A 17,551-nucleotide genomic window follows, 5' to 3' on the forward strand; every position below is an offset into this window, starting at 1 on the left:
CTCAGAGGACAATGATCTGTATTTGGTCAATTTAGGAAAACCAAGTTGAAACACAATTCCTAAAAAATTCATTTTATAAAACATATTGTTTAATGGATTTTATGTTATTTTGTTCTCCCTGTAGATAAACGTGTGGAAAATTGGCCTCTAATGCAGTCTCCATGGCCTACACTTTGTATAAGTACTCTTTATCTCCTGTTCGTGTGGCTGGGCCCAAAGTGGATGAAGGCCAGAGAACCTTTTCAGATGCGCTTAGTACTCATTGTCTATAATTTTGGGATGGTTTTGCTTAATCTTTTTATCTTCAGAGAGGTACGTTTACTAAACTCACTTTATAATTCCCCTGGGTTATTGGAAATTAAAAAAAGAGAATATGTAAAACCATCATTGTAACATTGTACCACAAAGTACCTTAGTTACTTGCAAGCATGTCAAACTCAAAGGCTAACACAGGCCAAATAAACAAGGCATGCGGCCCATGGGCCACGAGTTTGACATGCTTGCTCTAAAAGTAAATTTTATTGACATTTTCCATTTTGGGATAACAAAAATATAAAACATACATAAGGTATAGGACAGTGTTTAAAAGGAAATTTTGAAGTAGGCAGACTGGGTTCTAAAATAACCCTTATGAGTTATTCTGACATTGGAAATTATTTAACTTTTCTGAGACTCATTTTCCCACAAATGGGGGAAATACCTACCTCTAGGGCAGTGATGGCGAACCTATGACACGCGTGTCAAAGGTGACACGTGAACTCATTTTTTTGGTTGATTTTTCTTTGTTAAATGGCATTTAAATATATAAAATAAATATCAAAAAATAAAAATTTGTTTTACTATAGTTGCAAATATAAAAAAATTTCTATATGTGACATGGCACCAGAGTTAAGTTAGGGTTTTTTAAAATGCTGACACGCTGAGCTCAAAAGGTTCGCCATCATTGCCTAGGGTATCAGAGATAAAAGTGAAGTAACTTTTGCATAGTATTTAGTACATATTAAGTACTCAGTAAATAGTTGCACATATTTATTTATAATTCTTACTCAGCAGTTTCAGGTTCGTAACTGATCAAACTATGCAGATGTAAAATACCAATTTCAAATTAAATCCTATTATATAATGTCATTGTAATTTGGATTGAAGGTAAAATGAGTTCACTGTTATACAACTATTGCTACTAATCATTGTATACTTTTCTTGGCACTAGCAAATTCTTTAATTGACAACTTAGGCTACGGAATCTCAACTTGGTAAAAACCTTTTATTTATTTGGTACTTTTACCTAATTTGTTAGGTAAAATTTACTGTCTCAATTTTCTGAAATTTAGAATAAACTAAAAATCACATGTAACTTTTGGACTAAGACATCAATTCTATCTACTTCATAATATTAAGAGAAATTTTGATTGACCATTCCTCAGATCTAAGAGTTGTATTGATTTTTATTCTTGATCTCAAATGGTTTGTATCTAACAAATTAAATATTCCAACACATTAAATATTTAATGCATTTGAAATATTTTAGATAATATTACTTTTAAAAATAATTTCAAAGATTGCATATTGTATTTAGGGCTCTTAAATGCTGTATCTACTAAAACTTTACTCCAAATGTTATTCCTTTTTTTTCCAGTTATTCACGGCATCCTATAAAGCAGGATATAGCTATATTTGCCAGAGTGTGGATTATTCTGATAATGTTAATGAAGTCAGGGTAAGTACATTAACTCTTAACCACAGAAGATTTAATTTTATAGTCCCCAGTCTGTGAAAAACATACTTTTATATAGTGGTAGAAGTGTACTGGATTGTTTTGTGTCAGTAAAGCTATTTTTTTCAAGTACATAATTAAAAATCTGTTTTCTTACCTACCGTGTTTTTCATTTGGTGTGTGAGTGTGAATACGTGTTGGGTTACTAGATTGCAGTACTTTAAAAAAAGTTCTATGCTTAATGTAAAGATATTTTAGATTTTCGTTGTTTTTGGTCAAGAATAGAAATTCATAAAGAGATTCTAATTTTTTGTTAAGAAAGTCTGAGGAAAAACAAGTGTTTTATAGTATACCACAATTTTTATAGGTATAGACTCAGTTTTTATTATATTTGCAGAAAAATAAGCCAATAGTAATAGAATGTTATCATATTTTACTTTCCAATCACCTACATTAATAAATTTACCATTTTATTCAAATGGAAAAAATAATAGTTATTTTATTAAGTATTTATCAAACTGCTCTTGTGTTTGTGGTTCATATTTAAAGATATATACACATAAAACATGTAAACATGTTATATGTTTTATGTTACATGTAATATACGTAGTAATAATGTGATATGTAGTAGCTTCCCTTGAAAACACTAGCTTTTTGGAATTGGGGTTGGATAATATAAATAGCAATCAATATTCATCAAGATCCAAGATCAAACTGCTTTAATGTACTTACTATGATATGTCCATGCCTTCATTTCCTTATTAAAAGATTTATGTGCCGATGAAAAAAATCACCCCTTTGGTTGTCATAATTCGTTTTATTCATTTAACATATGTGTACTGAATATCAGTCATATGCAGATAGTGTGAGGGGCACTGAAGACACGGAAAAGACGGGGGAACCCTGCCTTTATGGAGTTGACATTCTTGTAAAGGGTGGCAGAGGCAAACAATAGTCATGTAACAAATGGGTAGCAAGAAAATCAGACCTGTGGTATTACTGAAAAGGATGAGGGGAGCACTTCATTTAGATTTCTCGGCTAGGAAAAATTTTTTTTCTGATAACCATATTGTCAGAGAACCTCCTCAGGGAGAAGAAAAGGAAAAAGTGTTTAACTTGCTTTCCTTTAGGACTGCACTTAGAAAAACCCCTTGGGTGGAACAACAAAGTAATATTTTTAGGATGAAGATTTAAAATCCTGGCCTGCATAACCAGTCACTTCTTCAAGAAATTAGTTATCGTGAGACTGTAAACTAGGAGGAGAGAGAACCAGAGATTCGCAACAGATTGCATGTGAAATTTCCTTCCCTGTCTCTTCTCCTCTTAATATTAGATGTAGTAGAATAAATATTTTACTCAGAGACTTGTTTTTGTATTTGTTGTTATGTAGCCAAGAAGTATCACTTTTCACTTTGATGTAGCTATTGAAAGGTATCTAATACAGTTTACAAATGAAAGATAGGAATTATTTATTACTATTCATAAATTGTGGCTAATTTAGAGGCCCAGTTTTTTGGGGGAGGAGGATAAGGCATTATCTTTTACCTTCTAGATAAAGTTTACTATGCCAAAATGGTTACTTTATTTTAAGGTACTAACATAATAGTGGATATTAAATATATTGTGTTGCTGTGAGTAGTTAACTATTTTAAGCCTATTTTTAACCATATTATTACGCAAGCAAATTCAGTGAATAATTCTCAACCTGTAAATAAAAGATTTTATTTTCTCTTTGGCCCACACTTTATGTAATTTTGTTTTTCAAAAGAAAAAACAGCCAAAACCGGTTTGGCTCAGTGGATAGAGCGTCGGCCTGCGGACTGGAAGGTCCCGGGTTCGATTCCGGTCAAGGGCATGTACCTGGGTTGCGGGCACATCCCCAGTGGGAGATGTGCAGGAGGCAGCTGGTCGATGTTTCTCTCTCATCGATGTTTCTAACTCTCTCTCTCTCTCTCTCCCTTCCTCTCTGTAAAAAATCAATAAAATATAAAAAAAAAAAAAAGAAAAAAAAAAAGAAAAAACAAACAACCAAAACCCCATGATACCCAACAGGTGCAGGGATAAAATAAGGGATCTATTAACTCTAAAACAACTAAGCCTACGAATGAATCTGTTAGACAACACCTGACACACAAAGGTTTACTCAGTTAGGTACTCCCTTGGGCACATATCATAAAAAGTACTTGACATAAAAAGTTGAGTTTAGGCTTCTGTTATAATAGAATTCTTTAAAATACTTTAAAACATATATACAGAGGTCACCTCTCACTGCATCCTTGGCTCCTTCATCTCAGCAGTACAGTAATCTTTCTGTACCATCTGGTGTCTTAATTAGAGCCCCCCAAAGAAAAGACTTATTTATGTAAGCAGGATTATATTTATGACCTAGGAAATGTTTGTTGTTTCTGTTTATTTATTTTAATCTGCGTTTTAAAGATTTTACTGCCTAATGCAGACTTCTGTGATTAGGTACTTTGTTGCATGTGTTAAAGTGAAAGAGAGAGAGAGATAGACACTAACAGAGACTGGTTGCTATCCATAAAAGTACTTACAAGAATACGAAGTATAATATAGACTAAGCATGAACGATTGAAGTGCAATGTACCTATACAAAGTAAATGCCTCAATTTCTTTACCAAATTGAAAAACATAGCAATGTGAATGTATTTACAGCTCTTGGTACTACAGCAGTTTGGTACTATGTGGATCCAGCTATGTATCATGAAATATTTTCTATATTGTTAGTACAGAGTAGAAACAGATTTGGACTCTGGTTTTTCTCATTTCCCTCCCATGGATAGATGCCTAGATTTCACACCTTCTTAAGCAAAAATGATTTCATTCCTCGTACATTTTGTGTAGTGAAAATTATTTAGGACTTATATACAATGAATAGAAAACTATATGATGATACCAATAATAATGCTTTTTCTTTCTTTATACAGATAGCTGCTGCTCTGTGGTGGTACTTTGTATCTAAAGGAATTGAGTATTTGGACACAGTGTTTTTTATCCTAAGGAAGAAAAACAACCAAGTCTCTTTCCTTCATGTATATCATCACTGTACAATGTTTACATTGTGGTGGATTGGAATTAAGTGGGTCGCAGGGGGACAAGGTGAGCATTTTCAGAAACATATCTGCATTTATTAAATTATGTAAATATGTTGGATGGAAAGTAATGAGAACCTGGGAATTTGAGTTGGTCCATAATTTAACTTGCTTTCATGATTATTTCTGTATTAATTTCATTGTAAAGAAATTTGAAGAAAGTAAAGCTTTAGCTTTTTGCCTGTAACTACTTTAACACTAAAGATTTGCCCCAGAGATGAGCATAAAATAATTATAAATGTAGAAAATAATATTTTGATGGGGAGCAGTTCTAGTAGTTTTCATCCAAAGGATATCAAGATATAGCTTCTCAGTCTGAAGGCTCCATTCCAGTTCAAGCCAAGAGCCCACTCCTGCTCTAAAATATGCCTTAAAATCAGCATATTGATTCTTACCCAAAGGAAATTATATATTGCTTTGTTAATGTTAAAGGTAATCTGAATTCATAGTTTGGCTAAGATCTGCCTCTAGCTTTTCAGATGCCTGTAGATTGAAGATGATTTACATTCCTCTGATGAGGACCCATGGTACAAGACATTCTAGTACAGTTCACCTCACTTCAAATTATTTAGAAGCCTAAGAAATATTTTTGTAGGTATTTATATTGGCACATCTAAAGGCAATAATGAGACATTTGAAAATTTACTTAAACCATTATATGTACCATGACTTCCCCGCTCAAGAATAACAGGATGAAAAGTAATACAGGTAATTCTATATTGGGGCCCACTTAAACTACTGGAGTACCCCACTTGAAAGCTCACTATTTTGAAAGTCCTTTGCATTTGAAGAACATCCATTTTTTTTATATGTTAAAAGCCTGAGTGTAAACATTAAAAATATCTAGCATGCTCTGACGAGAAAGCTTTTCAATAGTACTATTTTACAACATTTATTCCTAATCTTTACTCAAGGTTGTTAGGAAATAAAGTAGACTCATTTGTTTCATATCCAAATAGTTTATTGACCAGTAAAATTTTTTATATGTTGTAATTTCCTCTTTTTTTAAAGCATTTTTCGGAGCCCAGCTGAATTCCTTCATTCATGTGATTATGTACTCATACTATGGGCTAACTGCATTTGGCCCATGGATTCAGAAGTATCTTTGGTGGAAACGATACCTGACCATGTTGCAGCTGGTGAGTTAAATGCTTCTAAGGTTTCTTCTGGCGCAACACTGAACATGTTTGAGTTTATTGTAAAGTGCTGAGTGATTTTTGACAATTTTCTATTACAAATTCAACTCTATGAGTCAGCTTTGGGAGTTGAGGTTGCTTGGCTCTGAGCTACCTGTTCATAGACTTATGGGTTATGGGCACTTGCTTTTTAAATGTCTTTAAAAGACTAGACTAGCTCTTGTCTAAGAGAATATTCTTTACAAATAAATATCTGTGAAGTGGATGAGTAAAGATCTAAGCACACCACAAAGTACATAGACTCATATATGTCTAGAAAAATAATATAACTCTTTCTTAGGTGATTTTAAAAATATTTACTTAAAATATTATTATTTCTCTTCATCCTGTTTGCTGTTCCAGTTTTCAGTAATTGTTAACAAATCCCATACATTTAGAATAAAAGTTGAAGAAAAGGCATAGAGCCAAGAAAGGGTTGGGGTAAAGGAAGGGAACAAGGACTGGAGAACTCCTCTTATTTCCCTAACACCAATTCCTCGGAGAGCAGAGCTAGGTATTTTCAATTGCTAGTCTTTGGAGTAGACAGTTTTCAGCACATCCCCAGTAGGACTTCATATAGCATTTGGGTGCTTCAGTGTAACAATCAGCGCTAGGCACTAGCCCAGTAATGAAACTGGGAACCCAGGCCAACCTGGTAGTATTCTTCAAGCCTTGGAATTTATTATAATTTGCTTTAATCATAGCATGCATACAATTTTATCAGTGAAATCACATTTGGAAATATTATCCATCTCTGCTTTAAGTTGCCAAACAGCTGGCTAACCAAACAGGAAACACAACTTTTGGCAAATGCTGGTGTGAAGGATTCGTTTGTAATTAAAATGCTACAGGAAGCTTCCTTCAGTTTTTGTGTAAGCTGTTTATACAGTTTGTGTAATTTATTTCTCTTAGTAATTAGTAAGTGGTCCCAAGAAAATGAAGAGATTACAAAAATCACATGAACGATCGATACCTATTTTGTTGGAGCCTGCATCTGACTCTCCTTGAGCGATGCCATACTCAGTCACACCCACAGACACACCCTTTTTCGGTGATGCCAGTCCGAGAACCATTGTGAAATCAAAAGTTCTTAAAATCTGGATTTGCCATGGAAAATTTTTAAAGTGTTTAGCGTGATATAAGTTTGGGGCTTACCTGGATAAATTATTTTAATAATATTTGATATAATAATACTGATAATGATATCCTTAAAGAGAAACCACAAAAGTCCATTCCAAATAGGATGTTAATTTATGAAGGGTAGTGTATTTTCAGTTCTTTCAACAGATAATCATGTAGGCTAATCTTGTAAAAACATAACACTGGTTAACACCATGAAATTCATAATTTTTATTTTGAGAACCTTTCATTTATTAATATATTAGAATTTAAACTGATTTGCCTCATCTTAATTAAAAGAATCTTAATTTTGGTTTTTCTCCTTTTAAAAACTCTTCAAGTTGAAAGTGATATTCTCTTTTTGCACTATTTTCAACTACCTACTAAATTTTACCAAAGATCTTAGCTTTTAAAGAATAGTGTTAATTCAAATGCCTATTACTTGTCTGCTATTTTGTAAGAAGTTCATTTTAAAACTATAGATACCAATTTACTGACAATTTTATGTAAAGAAATCAGCCTAAAATGTGGGAGCAACACAAAAATTGAAGAGCCTCCAATACTATTACTTTACTCTCTTAGGCCACTGATATTCTCTCTCATTAGATGATATTATTCACTAGAGGCCCAGTGCACAAAATTTGTGCATTGGTAGGGATCCTAGTGGCTGCCAGCTGCCTTCTGGGGCCTCCCTCCCTTCCCCCGGTTGGCCCTGCCCCCAGTCGAACTCCCAGAAGAACTCCCTGTTGAGGGGACAATTTGCATACTATACTTTTATTATATAGGATTATTATCCAACAGATATTCATTGAGTCCAGACACTGTGCCAAAGATTCAGGAATCATCATAGCAAAACAGTGTCCTGCCCTTTGGAGTTACATACGAGTGGAAAGATGGGTGATCCAGAAGTCAATTTTAGATAGCTATCATTCTTATAAAGGAAAAACCCACACAAAACAAAAACCCTTTGGTGAATGAGGTTGAAATGGCCGGTTGGGTGGAGGCACTTTAGTTCTAGTCATCAGGAAGCCTTGCTGAGGAGATGGCATTTGAGCAGCTACCCGAATGAGCAAGAGCCAGGAGTGGGAGCCAGAGAACTATGAAACTTTGCATAAGGTGGCAGAATTTGGGCCTGCCTTAGCGATCTAGAAGATTCTGAAGTTGTTTGCTCTGCATTTGCTTCTGTTTTCCAGGTTCAGTTCTTTGTGACCATTGGACACACAGCAATGTCTCTTTACACGGATTGCCCCTTCCCGAAGTGGATGCACTGGGCTCTGATCGCCTACACAATCAGCTTCATATTTCTCTTCCTCAACTTCTACATTCGGACATACAATGAGCCTAAAAAAGCAAACACTGGAAAAACAGCTGTGAATGGTATTTCAGCCAATGGTGTGAACAAATCAGAAAAACTGGTGATAGAAAATGGCAAAAAGCAGAAAAATGGAAAAGCAAAAGGAGAGTAGATTGAACGAGGTCTTAACTGCTGTTGACAGTGAGGAAGCTCCCATTTCAGATAAAATTTCAGGGAAAACAAGCAAATGAGGGTTTGGGGTGGGGAGAAAAATGGCAAATGTGCTCTTATGTATTAGTGACCTTTAGATTGAGTAAAGTGTTAACTATGATACCCAGATGTTTTATTTATGAAGTTTTTATTTTAAACATTTTTTTTATTAGCTTTCATGTTGTCCAGACCAAAGCAATTGTTATGTGATTTTGGAGGCATCGTTTATCTATTGCATGAAATTTCTCATGTATCTTACATGCAGTTATTCTTCAGTCCGATGATCACAGAAACACAGTCTTTATGAGTTTTTTGGCTAAATTAGTAATTACCTACTGATTAAATCAGTTACTGTACATTTGCTGGTCCAAAGCTGGAAATGCAGATACTTTAAAATTTGCACATTTGAATTCGTTTGCTGACTGGAATGATCGAATCTCTCCACCTCTGGTTTGAATATACCTTTGTGGTTGTAATTAAATTTTTAAAATCTGATGATCTCTGTAGACTTTTAGAGGCTTGATGATGATGGTGTTGGTGAAAATAAGAAAGAATTACAGTAAAATCCTGTCTGGCGACCCAGAGGTCACCATGACTTGTGGCACAAATCACTGCGGGAAACAGTTTTTGTGAAAAGGCAGCCTTTCAATATTTCTATGACTATCAGAAATACATTATGAAAATTAAGATTATTGTCTGATTGGAACATGAAACAACTCATGTCTTTATTGGTGACATCATAAATAGTTACATTCATGTGCTGTTAGGAGACAGTATGTTGATTTTTACCAGACTTCTAATGTTTTGATTTGCAGCTGTTAACCGATTTTTCATATGTGGAAATATACCTACCTCTTCTGTTGGAAAGAACATTTAAAATTAAATAAATTTTAATTTAAAAAATCAAGGAGTCCTCTATTGTAGATCTTAATATTGACTATCCAATCCATTAGTATTTTTTTTTTTTTTTTGCTTTTTTACAAATGGGCATACACCAAATTTTTCTGTGAAACTATTCTTCTCTTTCAATGTGTTTAATTTTGGAGTGATATTTTTCTTGTGACAGAGTTGCAAGATCTTATTTATTAACTAGATATGAAGTGTAAACCCATTTTGGTGCAATATTCCTGACTCCTTGGTGCTAAAAAATCATTAAATTCAGTGCTTGATTGTTACAAGGTGTTAATTGTTAAGACACAAAATGAATAAAAATGAGAGTAGTCAGAACCAGAAAGTTAACTTTGCTGTTTACAAATGAAGTATTTCATGTAATGTAAATGAACAACTGGAAATTCACTAAGAAAGAGAAGTTGTACAGTGTCTTATTACATAGGTCAAATTGTTCGGGGTGTTGCACAGGAATCATTATGGGAAGAGAAAATGTAACCTCCCCCCCCCCCCCCCCCCCAAAAAAAACACCACAAAACGAAAAAACGAAAGCATGAATCTTTCTAAGCATCTCAAGATGTCAAAACTGCATGTGCAGGATGTATGCTATTTGTGCAGACCAACTATTTCAGAATATTTGTAAACTATAAAATATTTATTGTGCATTAAAATTACACACTTTCCCCCCAAAAGGTATGCAGTCATGAAAATTATAGAAAATTTGCAACAAATCTAGTTGTTTGGTCTAAGAGGATTCAGCACCTGTGTTTTTGCTGCTCAGTGTGTAATGACTAGAGATTTGTAAGTCTTTGTGAACATTCTGTACTGGTTCCCCAGAGCTATTTGTTCCCTGCTACCTGATTTCAGCACAATAAATATACTGCTGTGGGAAAAATGACATTTTGTTAATCAGTTTATTATAAGGTAAATTATCTACTAGATTGGTGTTTATTCACTTCAGTTCTAAATTCTGCCAATTTGTAATGCAGAAAAGAAATGAAATTAGAACTTGGATGTCTACAATTTCTGATAAAAATTTATGATAGCATAGTTTTACTTTAAAAATTAGTTGCTTTTGAATCCAGACACAAAACATATTTTTTTTTCTAAATTAGCCTTACATTTGTCATTTCAGATGTAAGCTTTAACACTTTCAAATTCTATGCGCTTCTTTTTGAGCCAAAAATACAGTGGGGCGGGGGTGGGGGGAGGCTCTTGTGTCCTTATTTGTAAATCATTTAGCTCTCACTGTGCCTTATCCGAGATGATTTTAAGATGTTATAAGTATAACCTTTTCTAGTTGCTTTCATAATATCTCTACCATCACACTAAGGTGCATGCTTCATACCTAAAAGTCATTGAAGGAGGATTGCATCCTATTTTTGGTAAAACTTTGTCCCTAACTACAGAAGTGTTTTCTTACATAGAAAGCAGGGATTTTATTAAATATTTTTACTGAGTAGAAATACCTGAAGCATGTGGCAGTGCATTTTCCAATAGAGTCGATGACTGTAGCTCTTCTTTCCCTTTTCTATGTTACTCTTGACTCTGTTTGCTGATGGACACTGACCGATGACTAATTTCAGTATTAGCTTATTAATTTAGTCATTCTCTCTTTCTACACACTCTTTGGGCTTTCAAAATTATTTCATATGGATTATTATATTCACACTTTAGAACATGGAATCTTGCCATATTCTGTAGTTTATTGGGAATATTTTAATTTACAGGTTTGTTTCATATAAGCAGCTCAGTTTCCCTATAAATAAGAAAGAATCTAGAAGTGGAAGTGATTTTTGATGTCCTGCCCATTTCATAATATGACAATTTAGGCATTGTGTATTGACTATTGATGCTGAACTTTATCTCACCTTCATTAAAATGCTACATCAAGCTGAGCTGTTCACACTCTCGGCTCTTTCCTCCTCATAGCCTTAATCCCAGCCAGCTGCATTCATAGCTGTCCTATTGAGAAAAAGACGCCTACAGATGTATGGATGTAAAGTGGGTGCTCAGTACAGACAAGGGGGACTTAGACTTAGGATCCTGCTGTATGGTCAATAGGTCTGCAGAGTTGAGAGACACCAAGATGCTGAGCTGCATACACAGGAGCCCAGCATCGTAGCAGTAGCCATAAAACCTGTGTACTGAGATTGGTCACCTGCCACTCTGCATGTAAGCAGTTTTGATGCAGCAACCTTGGGGAACAAGTCCTTTATTTTGGAATTCGTGTTTAATCTTAGGTATTTTAGGCAAATGATATCTGAACCAGAAGTAGTATTGTAAAAAGGACGAGAAATAGAAACAGATTTCTTGTTTCCAAACTCTACAAATCATGCAAGTATTAGAAGTTGGTTTTCCTAATACAAATATGAAGGGAAGGCACAGCTTTTAATTATATTATTTAAAAAAAAATTTTAAATAGTAGGATGGAACATAACTCTATGTTCCTGAAGGATTCAAAGATCTAAATTAAAAATTATAATTGACATAGAGAACCACTACCATATGAAGATGGATTCTAGAATAAATCACTAAAAGAGCATTGTGACCTACTGAAGAAGGTGGTCAAAGCTGTCTGTAGATGGTTCACAGGAATTTTAGGTAGGCAAGGGTTGATCTGCTTTCCCCCTTGGAGCTCTTCTAGGCTTACAGGTCTAGCTTTTGCTATATCCTTGGAGCTCTTCTAGGCTTATAGGTCTAGCTTTTGCTATATCCTTGGAGCTCTTCTAGGCTTACAGGTCTAGCTTTTGCTATATCCTGAGAAATTAAACTTTTTTCCTACTAGTTAAAAAAAAACAAAAAACAGCCCAGATCTAATGTCTTCTTTTTCCTTTGCCTTTTTCATTTTACCACACAAAGTCATATTTACATGTCCACATGTGAACAAATTTTCCTTCATACCTCCATTCCTTGGAGATCCATCTGTTCTTAAATAGAAATTCAACTAGAATTTTATTTTTCCCATTCTGATTGGTGAGGTTTTCCCAGGGAATGTGTTCTTAAAGTATTTCCTCTGAGAATAAATACATGCTGAAACACATCACCTGATACCTATCTACCTATCTACCTAATTACAATAATCCTATGAAGCTGTCAGAAGGTCACATTGTATTTGAACATGTACATAGAAACGATGTCCAAATTAAAAGCCATTCTTAAATGAAAAACCGTGGAAGGTTTAAATAATTCAGCCATTTCTGAAAAGATAAAATTGGAATTATTGGGTATTTCCCAATTGAACTACAAGAGTTTAAAGAGTATTTTGTCACTCCATATGTATTTTTAACTGCTGAGACTATTTTGTCAGTCCATGTGCACAGTTTGTGTACTCTATCAGTCCCCAGGTGTCTCTGAAACCCTTTTTTTGCTATTTTAGAGAAGCCAGTTAGTTTGCTCTTTTTATCAGTTTAATTTTGTCTTTGAATTTGCCGTGTGGAAAAAGGAAACATCCAGTTGAAATTCCTTTGTCATCCCTGATGCATTATATTTAACCAAGTTTCTCCTCCCTATGAGGAGCTGTCCTAGAACCAGTCCTTCAAGAACAGTGATTACCTACCTATTTGGTAATGAGAGGGTGGGTAGATTATGAGTCTTGCCTGGTAGGTAGCATTATGTTAGTGACATTCACACCTCACCTTTGAATGTGGCTTGTGTTCTGATTAATAAATCTGGAATCAAATTCAGCATTTACATTTTAATAAGCATGTTATATAGTTAGTGTTTATTATCTGTAACATACAGTTGGATTTTAAATATTTTCTCAGTTCAGTTCTCAGTGAAAATTTAATAATGATGTTATAGAGTCACAAAAGAATAAATAACTGCTCGATAAAGCTGTATTTATTCATCACATTTAAGTGTTCTCATTATGCTTGAATTATTACTGTCATTATTACATACTTGCAACCGTGGTGTCTGGTCTTTTCTCCAGAAAGAAAAGGAGTATGGGAGCTTGTGAGGCAAAAGAGCAGCCAGATGAATTTGGGGAATAAATTTCTAACACCTTTAGAGATGAGATTTGGAGTTCACACCTAGAGTCTACCCTAAATATTAACCACTTCAGAAAACCCTCTGTAGGTTAGTGTGCTAGATATTTATTGGCTCTACAAATCCAATCTTATCCCCTTTATACACTCTCCTTCCCTCCCCGGTATTACAGTGTCTGGAGGACTAAAAATGACATTTCTCAGATTCTCTCACAAATTTGGGTTCTGTCAGTCTGAGGCACTTTTGAAATTTTTGGAAGACAGAGGGAGGTGGGTGCAATCCTCCTATATAATGTGATCACATTATATAGTAATGTAATTATATACACAATATGAACTCATGATTTAAATTCTTGATGTAAGTGTTGGCAGCTAAACCACATGCTCCACTATCCTGGCACCTATTTTGTGAATGCAGACAGTGGTCATGGTAATGGCAATCATGGCAGATATGGCCATATGAATTTGAAGTCAAAGACTAGGAGTGGCTTCTGACTTTCATTTTTCCAGTTTACCATAATCTTATAAGCATATAATTCTTTTCATGAAAGCTCTTTCTACTTGAAATACCTTGAGTGATATCTATTTTATGCGGTGAACCATACCTCACTAAGTATTCAGCACCAAAATTTGATCAGAAAATAGACTAGCAAAGATAATACTATGGAGTTGGGTATCTGACCTAGTTGAGTGATAATTTCATGGCATGTGGGAGATATGATACTCTTTTCCACATAGAAAATAGTTGAATTTTCACCTACGGTAACCTAGAATGAAATATAGTAGTTCCCCCTAATCGGTGGGGGATGTGGTCCAAGAACCCCAGTAAATGCATGAAACCACAGATAGTACCGAACCTTATACATTCTGTTTTTTCCTATGCATACAGGCCTATGACAAAGTTTAATTTATAAATTAGGCACCATAAGAGATAAATAACAATAACTAATAATAAGATACTAGTAGAACCATTATAAGAATTTACTGTAATAAAATTTAAGTTACGTGAATGTTCTCTCCAATAATTTTTACATTTTGTAGTCCAATCCTATTCCTGAATTTCTGTAACCATTGCCATTCCTTACGGGCAATATGGCAAATAGCTGGGTATCACTTTCAGGGGATTCCTTGCTGAAGTCTTCCTATAAGCTCAATGCATTCTTGCTCAACACGTTGCCATCAATAGGAACACATCTTCTGTTCATCTCTACTCACAAATTAATGCCTTTTCCATTTTAACTAAGCACTTATCGTGCACTGTGGCTATAACTTTTGCAGTTAGAGGTGCAACAACAAAACCAGCATGAATTTTTTTTTTCCTTCATAATTTCACCAATAGAAGACTCGTTAGATCTCAGCAACTTCAGCATGATTTGTTTCCCCCTGAAGTCAAGAACTTTAACCCTTTTACTTAAATGAAATACTTTATGGCTTCTCTGAGGCATATTTGAATTGCCAGCATCACTACTCTTGCGCTTTTAATAAGGATTAGCTAAACACAAGCACTCAGGTACCATGGCAATGGATTGCATAACAGAGATGCTACTAGTGAATAAAATGTGAACAGTGTGAAGACATTGGACAAAGGGATGATTCACCTTCAGGGAAGGAAGGAGTGAGACAGTGCAAGATTTCATCATGCTACTCAGAATGGTGAGTAATTTAAACTTTATGAATTGTTTATTTCTGGAATTTTTCATTTAATATTTTTGGAACAAGGTTGACAACTGTTAACTGAGACTGCTGAAAGTGAGGTTGTGGATAAGGGGAACTACTGTAGCTATTGAACCTAAAGCCTTTGACAGAACAAGTGGCTGCTGCATTGTAATGTTGTGATGGAAATAAGTAATATCAAGACTTGAGTGAGATGGGGACTTCTGATTGCCCTGCAGAGCTTACAGAAACCATATTAACTCATGTTTGAAATTCTTGGCTACCCTAAGAGGCCCTCTTATATCTTCTAGCTACAGATCTGAAATGTTTTAAAACAAGATCCAGAGTTTCAGCCAAAGTGTGTTGCAAAATTACAACTTAAGTTCACAGCCTCAGTAGTTTCCTAAGTGAAAATTGTGGCATTCTTTGGAAAAGGGTGGGACCCAAAGAATTGGAATGGGGACATTTTGATAGATTCAGATGAATCTGAGAACCCGAATCTCTAAATTTCATTGAATATCCCTGGCCAGGAAAAGCAGCCCCCCTCCCTTGTTAGATGACATTAGTTCTTTGCTGCTTGAGGTCCTGTAATGACTTCACTCACGGAAGTTACCTTCCGAAAGGATGCTGTTCTCCCTTGCCTGCCTTCTACTCTTACAACGTCATCAGATCTGTAAAGAGAATTAGATCACAGCATGCCCGTGGTGATACATACAAAGTCTACCCTGAGAGGAGATAGCTTTATAGAACTTGGCTAATTTTCACTTGTAGAAATGTGTAGGAATAGAGTCCAAGAGTGCTAACCAAAGCAGAAAGAAACATATCTTTATATTGGACTAAAATTATTAATATTGGTGCACTTATCAGAAATTCTTAATTTGAGGACATATCTCAACAGTGAGGAGTAGCTTTGATGACTTGTCAGTGGCTGAACGGAAACCTGGAATTATTGGTAGCCTACATGAAATTGAAATATATGTTAGAAACTCATTGCAGTAATGTGGAGGGGGAAATCCAAAGGCTTAGGGAATTAGCATGTTGGAGATGATTCACTGTGTACAACTCATCTGACCATCCCCTCACTGTGTTTGAGAAATAACATTGGTAAATGTACGTTGGTACTTTGTCTTTGAAAAACTCTATAGTGCATATTTTTTTGTAGGCTTTGGATTCTAGAGGGACTTTCCTCTGTCTTCTTTGAGACCTGTGAATTAAGCTGACAAAAGACAGATTAAGAGGGGGAAAAAGCTTATAAATTGTATTGATGTTAATATTTTTAATTTTACACGCTTGGAGGCTTCAGGAGAAAAAAACCCTGAAAATCCCCAAAGAAGTGGTTAGATTCAGGGGCTTATATACCATTTTAACAAAAGACAATAAACTGTGGAGGAATAACTAGACAACGGAATGCACCCGGGCTTCTAGGGCTGATAAACTGTGGCACAGTGGCTAGGAAGCATATGGGGGCAGCTAATGGCAGGTAAGGGCTTTTCACAGGGTTCGTTTATGCAGACTCATTGCAGTGTCATCTCTGTGTCTAGTGATAGGAGTTAGTCTCCTTTTCTTGATACAAGAGAGGGGAAGAGCTGCACTAGGGAAACATATGCCCTGCTGTGAAGCAGATAGAGGGAGGGCAGAGGGCTTTTCTGTGTTACCTTTTTCTCAGTTGCCTTCAGCTCAAAATAATCCTTATTGTCATATTGGCATCTTTTGGGGTGAAATTCTTTTTTTTTAAATATATTTTATTGATTCTTTACAGAGAGGAAAGGAGAGAGAGAGAGAGCTAGAAACATCGATGAGAGAGAAACATCGATCAGTTGCCTCCCGCACATCTTCTACTGGGGATGTGCCCACAACCCAGGTACATGCCCTTGACCGGAATCGGACCTGGGACCTTTCAGTCCGAAGGCCGATGCACTATCCACTAAGCCAAACCAGTTTTGGCTGGGGTGACATTCTGATGCCCTTTGGAATGCTGAGGGAGGAGGGTGCTGTCTCTGAAATGGGTCCCCAGACTTCGGTAGGAGTGATGGTATTACTGAGTGCCAGGGGCCCCATGGCAGTGCTGAAATTCCAGAGACAAGTGGACATGGTTACAGTAATGAGCAGCAGTCAGAGTGGTTATTAGAATAGCTTAGTCCATGAGTATTTATGGTAGTGGTTAATTTATTATGATGTCCCTAGGACTGAAATAGATAGGCAACCTACTAAACTCCTCCTTGATCTGTGTATCTGACTCTAAGGTTAATGAACACAGGCCTGGCTTGAGTCACCACAATAGGGAGTCACAGTCCCTCACCAATATCTATCCCTAAGTCAGTTCATAGGCCAGAGCTTCTTGCATAAAGGGAATGTTGGGTTCCCACAAGGAAACCCCTTGTGACAATGTCACAAGGATA

At 35.6% G+C, this 17,551-nt stretch overlaps 1 protein-coding gene across 1 annotated transcript in view; it reads left to right on the top strand.

Moving 5' to 3' along the window:
- Positions 1-10,025, top strand: part of ELOVL4 (ELOVL fatty acid elongase 4) — a 32,871-nt gene extending 22,846 nt beyond the window's left edge. Inside the window, exons 2-6 of the mRNA XM_070418193.1 lie at positions 125-312; positions 1,637-1,717; positions 4,660-4,831; positions 5,836-5,963; positions 8,312-10,025. Coding sequence (XP_070274294.1) covers positions 125-312; positions 1,637-1,717; positions 4,660-4,831; positions 5,836-5,963; positions 8,312-8,584 — 842 coding nt within the window. The 3' untranslated portion in view covers positions 8,585-10,025. The remainder of the gene's footprint in view (positions 1-124; positions 313-1,636; positions 1,718-4,659; positions 4,832-5,835; positions 5,964-8,311) is intronic.
- The last annotated feature ends 7,526 nt before the right edge of the window (positions 10,026-17,551 follow it).

The sequence above is a fragment of the Myotis yumanensis genome, unplaced genomic scaffold, assembly GCF_028538775.1.
Source record: "Myotis yumanensis isolate MYYU_CA2020_CCGP unplaced genomic scaffold, mMyoYum1.0.hap1 SCAF_6, whole genome shotgun sequence".
Lineage (NCBI taxonomy): Eukaryota > Metazoa > Chordata > Mammalia > Chiroptera > Vespertilionidae > Myotis > Myotis yumanensis.